Source organism: Callospermophilus lateralis, chromosome 2, assembly GCF_048772815.1.
Source record: "Callospermophilus lateralis isolate mCalLat2 chromosome 2, mCalLat2.hap1, whole genome shotgun sequence".
Classification (NCBI taxonomy): Eukaryota; Metazoa; Chordata; class Mammalia; order Rodentia; family Sciuridae; genus Callospermophilus; species Callospermophilus lateralis.
In genome coordinates, this window is record NC_135306.1 from 68,114,834 (window position 1) to 68,124,049 (window position 9,216).

The 9,216-nt window shown below is 42.7% G+C and overlaps 1 protein-coding gene across 1 annotated transcript in view; it reads left to right on the forward strand.

Annotated features, from left to right (window-relative positions):
• The window catches only part of Pip5k1b (phosphatidylinositol-4-phosphate 5-kinase type 1 beta), a 285,854-nt gene extending 279,061 nt beyond the window's left edge, over nucleotides 1-6,793 (forward strand). Inside the window, exon 15 of the mRNA XM_076843452.2 lies at nucleotides 6,204-6,793. Within this exon, the coding sequence (XP_076699567.2) occupies nucleotides 6,204-6,206 (3 nt within the window). The 3' untranslated portion in view covers nucleotides 6,207-6,793. The remainder of the gene's footprint in view (nucleotides 1-6,203) is intronic.
• The last annotated feature ends 2,423 nt before the right edge of the window (nucleotides 6,794-9,216 follow it).

Sequence of the window (9,216 nt, forward strand, 5' to 3'; positions counted from 1 at the left end):
GTGTGAGGAGGGCTCAGGAATGAGGAATGGAGGGCCTGGCTTCTCTTTGGTTTGTCTCTGCCTGGGTTGCCCTCCCAGGACTCCCGTATCAAACCACCTCAAACTGAGAGGCTGAACAAACAGACATATCCCATCTCACGTTCTAGAGGCCAGGACTCCAAAGTCAAGGTGTCGTCAGTGCCATGCTCCCCTGAAGACTCCAGGGGAGGATCCCTGCTGTGTTTTCCAGCTTCCGATGGTTCACATGTTCCTCGGCATTCTTTGACCAATACTGCGGCCATCTCTGCTCCCGTGTTCACACAGCTTCTTTCCTGGGTTTCCATGCCTCTGTCCTTTTCATAAGGACATGTGTCATTGGATTAGGGCCCACCATTATCCAGTGGGACCTTATCTGAATGACTTATAACCGCAAAGACCCTATTTCCAAATAAGGCCATGTTCTGAGGTCCAAGGAAGACAAGAATTGGGGGAGGGTTGCTTTTCAGCCCACTGCACGGCCTGACTAAGGGACCTGCAAGCTGCTCCTGCACCAGTGGCCCCATTTGCTCATTCACGTCCCGTCTGCGTTGGTTACGTTGCTGTGAGGTTGGGAAGATGTTTCCAAATCATTTTGGATTCCTCACAAAATGTTGTCAAAATGTGACTTGTATTAACAGACCCAGTTGTTTGTTGGGCATGTGGATTAGGAATGAAATCCCTAGGGGTGGGCCAACGCATGGGTGTTTTCAGATGTTCTCTACGCCCCAGGGCTGAGACCCACTGAGCTTGTTCTCAGGATCCTTCAGCTCTGAGCATCTGTATCCCTTCTCTGCTGATGTAGAGAGAAGAGCTGTGTCACTCCCCTAGGCTCACTTTCCTGAGACTGTTGCAATCAGATGCACGTTTCCTCTGATCTAGAAGCAAAACTCAGGTGAACCCTACGTGGGTCCTAAACACAGGTTGAACACTGGGCTTGCAAGTGAGTTCCTTCTGTCAGCAGAGCCTCTGCCGCCACCTACTGATAGAAAGGCAGCTCTGAGCAAGGGGGATAAGGCGAGGTTAAGGGCCTTGAATTGAAAACTAATTAAGAGCGAGTGTGCTGCTCCGTGGACTGTTTCCACTTCATGTACTTTATCGTAGCCTTTCAGTGCTGTGTGTGCAAGTTCGGAGGGGGGCATGTTCTTCAGATGTCAAAGGCAGCTCACTCTGACAGGCCCAGCATCCACCACCTTTCAAGTCAGACTGGAGGCTACAATCACAGTGCGGTGTAAGAGTGAAGGTACTAATCTTCCTCAGATCCAAGCATGCCCTTCTCATCCATCAAGGCTGATTTCACTCAAGTCTCTTTGAAAGGAACCCTTGGCAGTTTGAAGATTCAACACAGAAAACGCTGCTTCTGCTTAGGCAGCAACTTGACCAAAACATCAACAAATATACAGTGGAAAAAGTCTTTTCTTCACTTTCAATCTTTTACAAATTCTCACTTACAGTCGCTGAACTCCCAGGTATTGTGGTCTTTGAAGTAACTCCCAAGAGGAGATAGAATTAAACATAATGAAATGCAAATATGGATTTTTTTTAATTAAAAAAACTTTTTTTGGGGGGAAGGGGGGTACCATGGATTGAACCCAAGGGAACCTGACCACTGAGCCACATCCCCAGCCCCTTTTTATTTTTTTATTTTAAGACAGGGTCTCACTAAGTTGCTTAGGGCCTCACTAAGTTGCTGAGGCTGGCTTTGAACTTGCGATCTTCCTGCCTCAGCCTTAGAAAACAACTTTGTAAATCTCAGTGGTGGCAACTGTGTTAGTTTGCAAGGGCTGCTGTTAACAGCATGCCACAGACTAAGTGGCTTAAACAACAGAAATTTATTTCCTCACAGTTCTGGAGGCTGACAGTTCTAGGTCAAGTGTCAGCAGGGCTGGTTCCCTCTGAGAGATGTAAGGGCAGAATTTGTCCCAGGCCCGCCCGCCCCCTCTCTCGCTTGTAGATGGCCTTTTCCCTGTGTCTAGTCACACCATGTGCCCTCTATATATGTCAGTATCCAAATGTCCATCCGCAAAAAGACACCAGTCATAATAAATTAGAGCCTAATCCGTGACCTTATTCCGGATTCCAATAGCAACAGGAATCTAAAACTTGCCATTGTCGCAGGAGGTCCAATGAATGCATCTGCTAGTGCTGACTACCTCTATAAGACCCTGTCTCCAAATACAGTCTCATTCTGAGGTATTGGCCGTTAGGACATCAACACAGGAATTTTAGGGGGACCAAGGTTAACCCATCATGGTTTCTGTGTGCTTTTGTAACAAAAAGTGCTAGCAAGGAAAAGGCTCCATGGGTCAGCTCCTAACTCCCACTCTTGGAGGTGGCTGTGGCCTTAGGTACCCGGTGCCTCCTTCCCTGCAGCAGAGAGAGAGGTACCAGTGGCCTCGTCCTGAGGTGGTGCTCCTTTCCCAATGAAACTAGCACCATGTTCATGCCCCACATGTTGCAGCAGAAGCAGGGGTCAGAGGGGATTCTGTGCCATTCAGAGCTTGTAACACATGAGATGATCAGAGAGCTGCTCCAATTCACAATCAGCGGGAGTTTCTCGTGCTAGAAAGTCCCCCATAGAATTGTCAGCCCTCATAAATCTTTGATGCCCTCTGGCTTCTCTCTGGTCTTTGGAAAACAAATTAATCAGGCAGGGAACTGTGTTAAAATATTGCTCCTGCACTAACCATTTTGAAATGAGAGGCCATAATCTGAAATCCATCCCCCAAGACAAGAGAGACAAATGTCAACTTCTCTCTCAGTTCTTGTCGTACTAGTCATCTGCCTGCTGTTGGTTAAGGAGCTCAAATAGAGCCCTGCAGTTTGACCCAAGTCCTGGTACTCCACACCCCCACTACACCCCCATTCTAGCATGTCAGACACAAAATAGCTGTGTTTAATTGTAGGGATCCTTCAGGGATAGCAAAAGTCCTGCCTTCTGCCCGGTGGGGGGGGCTTCTTAAGTGAATTCCTTAGTCCCTGGTCCTTGGAAAAGAGACTCTTCACTTCTGATTCTGAAACTAAATATTTATTGAGATGCAAAGGTAGGATATTTGGTTGCTTCTAGTTTCTTTCTAGCTATAAAGTCCCATAAAGGAGTGATTTGGTTCTGTTTGTATTGCCATTACCTGATTTCTACAGCAGTAGCGGATGCATTCATTGGGCCTCCTGAGACAATGGCAAGTTTTAGATTCCTGCTGCTATTGGAATCAAATACAAGGAGAAATCCCTAGTTTGCTTTTTCCAAGTGACTTGCCAGGTGAAGTATCACCCCATACAGGGATAGATAAGAATATAATAAAATGTAAGTATAGGTCCTTATTTTTAAAAAATGAGTTTAAACTTCCTAAAGCAATAGTGGTAACTTTTGTGTTTGAAATTCAGGGATCTCTTAGAAAGCAATCAGGTGAACCCAAAGATAGAGGGGACCCCAGAGCCAAGGAGATAATGTTGGAGTAAGGCCTTGGGAAGCTTTGACACAGATCTATGCTCACGTTGTGTGTTTAGACTAAAATGAGGTAGAGTGGGACACGATGAGTTGATGGGGTCTCATGGTGACAGAGGCACTTTGGCCTAAAGAATATTGACAATAGAAAATAAAAAGGATACAGAGTAGGACTGAGAAAAAGCAGAACTCAGGAATTGCTGGTGGAAATGGACTTGGTCTAAGAAAACAAAATACGGGGTCTAGTGCTTACAATAGCTGGAAGGAAAATTGACGCTTTTCTCGGCAACATCTTGGCAAAGAATTCCAACTTGAAAACATAATGAGGACACCCTGGTCATAGGGAAAGATCCTGCTTTCATGGGCTGCAGGTGACCTAAAATAGTTTAGTTAAAAAGCAACACCAGGGTCTGGGGTTGTGGCTCAGTGATAGAGCGCTTGCCTAGCATGTGTGAGGCACGGGGTTCAATTCTCAGCACCACATATAAATAAATAAAATAAAGGCCCATTAACAACTAAAGAAAATATTTTTTTAAAAAAAACAACTCTCGGGGTCTGGGGATGCAGCTCAGTGGCAGAACACTTGCCTACAATGTCAGAGACTCTGGGACTGCCCCCAGCATCACAGGAATAACAGGAACTAAGGGGCATGGCTTGATGATAGAATGCTTACCTAGCTTCCCTAGCACAAAAACAAAATAAAACAGAATAATCACCCATAAGGGTGAAAATATGGAGGCTCATGGGCACTTGGTGAGACTGTTCAGTGCCCTTCATCTTGGCCAATCTGACTGGTGAGAAGTCCTGCCTTCCATTTCAACTCTGCCCTAAGATTTCCTTACACCACATTCCAGATCATAAGATCTATATTTTCAGAACAGTAGGTAGAGTTGGCCAGGGCAGGTGTTTTAGTCAGCTTCACATTGCTGTAACCAATATTCCCAAGAAAAACAATTTAAAGGAGGAAAAGTTTATTTCGGTTCACAGTTTCAGAAGTCCAGTCCATAGCTGGCCTACTCCATGGCTCTGGGCCACTGAGGCAGAGCATCATGGAGAAGGGCACAGCAAAGGAAAGGTGCTCAGTTCAGGACAACCAGGAAGCACTGGGAAAGCCTCACTTGCCAGGGACAACATATCAACCCTAAAGGCATACCCCCGGTGACCCATTTCCTTTAGCCACACTCTACCTGCCTATAGTTACCATTCATTAGCTAATTCAAATTATTAACCCATCAAATGGACTAATACATTGATTAGGTTATAGCTATTATAATCCACTCCTATTGCTTCTGAACATTCCTGCGTGTCTCACACATGAGCTTTCAGGGACCTTTGTATCCAGTCCGTAACAGGGGGTGTCAAGAGAAGAGTTAACACATGGAGGTGAGTGAGCCAAGGAATGAAACCTTGGTAAAGACCTTTCTCACCTTGGATGGGTGCTATGCATTTAAACAAGCCACTTTGATTCCGAGGAGGGAGCAAGCCAACCATAAAACAAAATGGTAAGTTAATAAAAATTACAACTCACAGTAGGCTCAAATTACATGATGAAATATTGATTGCTAAAAAGAATTATTTTATTGGACATAATTTCTTTCCTAATAATTTTCAGTCATTTTAAACTTTTTATTGAAGTGTTTTCAGTCACTAGTTAAGGGTACTAGGCTGTACAATCTTTGGGATTCCAGTTCCACGGTCTTTACCACAGTTCATGTGGAGGAGAAGGGGCTAGCATATACCTAACACTGTGCTAATTTCAGGGAGGAAGTGGTTCCTTGGTGGTGGTGTGGATGGGGGTTGAACCCAGGGCCTCCTGCATGCCAATTATACACTTGATCACTGAACTTCACCCTAGCCCTGAATTTTGTTATATTTATGTGAGTGTGTTTGTGTGTGTGTATGTGTGTGTATTATGTGTATATATACTTTATTTTCCCCACAGAAAAGTTTACCTTGTTGAGTATATTGATACACACCTATAGTTCCCAGCTCCTTGGGAAGCTGAGACAAGAAGATCACTTGAGATCCCATCTCTAAAATAGAAAAAAAGAAATTTTTATCTTTCCCATCTACCCTACAGAGTTAGTTACTCCTATTTTACAGATGAAACAAATAAGGCTCAAAGTATAGGTCACTTATATCATGTCACATGGCTGCAAGCTAGGAAGTGAATACATTTGACAAGAAATGTCCTTACAGGCTGAAAATAGTACCAATTCACCAGTGAATCATGGTACAACTGCTACTGGTTGAGCTGGCTGGCGCTGGTTTTAAATGGTTGACTATTTTAGGTTACATGTTTGTTCACGGCCCAGCTTCAGGGATATTGTTTGGAAATGAGCTTAGCATTCTTGAGTTCAAGACTGTTTTGAGTTGTTGGGTTGTTCTGTTTGGCTTCTCATCTAATCTACCACAGCACTTCCCCTAAGCCCTGTGTATTGGGAGTGTGGGACCCTGTCTTAGTATTGCTATCTTCCAAGTCCCTAGCTTTGTGCTGTGATGTGATTGGAACTTGATCTTGATAAACCCTGGAGTAATTAACATGGTGTTGTCCACCAGAGAAGCATATGCTCTGCTGAGCATTGCAGAAGAATCCCAAGCCTAAAGCACTCTATTTCTACCTGCACATTTTCCAAGCACAAGTTCTTGGGAGAAATTGTGAGCTTGTATTTCCAATTATAAATTGATGTCAAAACTAAGTCTCATATCTGCTTTCTTTCTCTCCATACTCCCCCACCGCCAGTAAGTGACAATGGTAACCACCCAAGCACATGGACGAGACCCGAATACAGTTGTTGGAGAGAAGTTTCTTCGCTCCAGAATTCTCCAAAGGAACTTGGCTGAGCCCCATTACACATGGAGTTAAAATCAACTGGACTGAGACGTTTGCAAGATGTCAGGGGAGCCTTGGTCCAAGGCTGATCAGCTGATGGGATGTGAGAAATACCACACTATTCTGTCATTTGCTGTTGCTTGCCAACTGTGAAGAACTGCATGAACTATGTTTAAGCTGCTTTCTCTACCATTGCCAGTCACTTTTTTGGACTTGAAAGTGCTATTTTCCTACGGACTCTTGCATTATTTCCATTTTGCATGCACCCAGTGATTATCCATAAGCAACATATATAATCTGCTTATATATTTTTAAAAATTTACCCATGTGAAATGATAAAATATAAATTCTGCTCTCTTTTGCAAAATTATAATCATAGCCCATGTCATTGAAAGTTTAAATTCGTTCGATTTAAAGATCAATGTAATAGGTCTGCCTATACTTTATAGAAAACTAGCTTCTATAAATATTTTTTCACTGTTTACTAGTGAAATGAGAAAAGCCAAGCTATTTATAAAAGGCCTTATGTTGTGTATATACATTGTCTTTGAAATATTTGTGATTTAGTTTATTGCTTGTAAAAGAGAAATTATATAATTTATTTAGTAAAATACTACTGTAAACTATAGTTTTATTGAAAGAAATAAAATATTTTGTTCTCAGTTGTGGCTATTGATTCCAGTGATTTATAGTCTTTACTTTTTTTTCCCCCTTGTGGTGCTGGGATTGAACTCAAGGCCTTTCACATACAAGGCAAGTGCTATCCCACTAGGTTATATACCCCAGCCGACATTCTTTTTTCTTTTTCTTTTTTTTTGGTACTGGGGATTGAAGCCAAGGGTACTTAATCACTAAGTCATATCCCCAACCCTTTTTTATATTTTATTTAGAGACAGGCTTGCTTAGTGCCTCACAAATTTGCTGAAGCTGATTTTGAACTCTTGATCCTCCTGCCCCAGCCTCCCAAGCCACTGGGATCACAGGAGTGCGCCACTGCACCCAGCGCAACATTTGTTTATTCTATTAATTAAAAAGAAATAACCCAAATCCTCCTCATTTCAGATGTTCTGAAATCATAAGTAAACTGAAGCTCATGACCAATGGAAATAGAAAGATAAAATTCCCAGTCCAAAGAAAAGACTCAGTAGCATATTCCGCTCACACCAAGAGACATTCCCAGACATCCAAGTGTGTTAATTTTCACTGTGTTATGCTGTGGTAACACACAATCCAAAAATCATAATAGCTTTCACCAACACAGTTTTATTTCTCACTCACATGTGGGGACCAGCTACAACTCTGCTCCAAGTGTCATCTTCATCTTGGGTCCAGAACAACCCCATCTGGGACATGCCATGTTTGTGGCAGTAGAAGAGTGGTAGGGGAACCAAGCAAAGGAAGCTCATAGAGCTCCACTAACATGCAGCTTAAAGTAGTTTTCTGCTCACACTTCTTAAGGCAAAGCAAAGCATTGGCAAGTCCAAAGTCAAAAGGTGAGCATATATTTCTCATGTAGGAATGCACTGACTAAGCAGAAAGGGGCAGTGAATGTTTTAAATAATGAATGTAGAGTCACACCAACTGGTGAGTGTCCCCGGAAACAAGGCCCTAAGACACTGGGAGAAAAATCATTAGAAAGCAAAATGACCAAGGCTATAGAAGGACATTCCTGGTGAGTAAGACACTCAGTATAAAATACTTTAAGGCAAGCTGAGTCATGTCAGCAAACATAACATAAAACTTCAGTAAGTGTAGCCTGGAGCCATGGTTACTCAATGGAAGGAATGATTGGCCCTCAGAGTTAGCACAGGGAATCTGTCCTAGGTTGGGATGTGGTCTTAGTCCATTTTGTGCAATCCCACTAGGTTATATACCCTAGCCCACATTATTTTATTTATTTTTTCCTAGAGTCTAGGAAATTGTAAAGACAAGAAATATATTTCTCACAGTTCTAGAAGCTAAAAGTCCAAGGTCAAGGCACCCTCCCTTGGCAGAAAGCAGAAGGTCAAGAGAGAACCAACCACCTCGAATCCTTTTGGAGATGCATTGATCCATTCATGAGAATGGGCCTAAACACTTCCCAAAAGGCCTGAACTCTCAATAATGTTGCATTGAGGATTAAGTTTCCAACACATGAATTTGGGGGGACACATTTCAGACCACAGTCAATATCAACAGAGAATTTTTAAAGTGAATAAGCATCCTCTGCCTCTCTCTCCCTAGCATTCATACATCCAGCAGGCATTCTTCCTCTCTACATAGGTTTACCTAGCTGGAATCCTATCTTCTCTCCCATCTGTAAGCCTACTCATTTATCTAAGCCAGGGCCCTAAACCTGAACCCTCTGATTCCTAGAAGGTTATGTAGATGGATATTAATAGAGTCACAACATGAAGGCTATAGATCAACATTAATAGGGCCATGACTCCAATATCAGTTCAATGCCATGAATTTGTCTACGATCCCTGACCCTTCCCCACCCAACCCAAGTCACTCTTGAACAGCCTGTGATTATCTCCAGTCTCAGAACACTTTGTACCTTTTTTAGTAATTGAGGTGTTATTCCCAGACATGAAAATGCACAACTATCAATTATTTAGTTCAATGAATTTTTACTAATGTGCACACCCATTTAACTAGCACTTAGAACAAGAGATAGAATATTTCTGGATAACTTTAGGTCTGTTCATGTGTCTTCTCTGTCGATAATATCCCAAAGGTAATTTTTTTTTTTTTTTTTTTTAAGGATAGGATCTCACTAAGTTGCCCAGGCTGGTCGTAAACTCTCAGACTCAAGGGATCCTCTGGCCTCAGCCTCCCAAGTGCTGGGACTATAGACATATACCACTCCACCCAGCCCTACATAACTATTTTTATGACTGCTGGCATGTATTTGTTTTGCCAGTTCTTGAGGTTCATATAA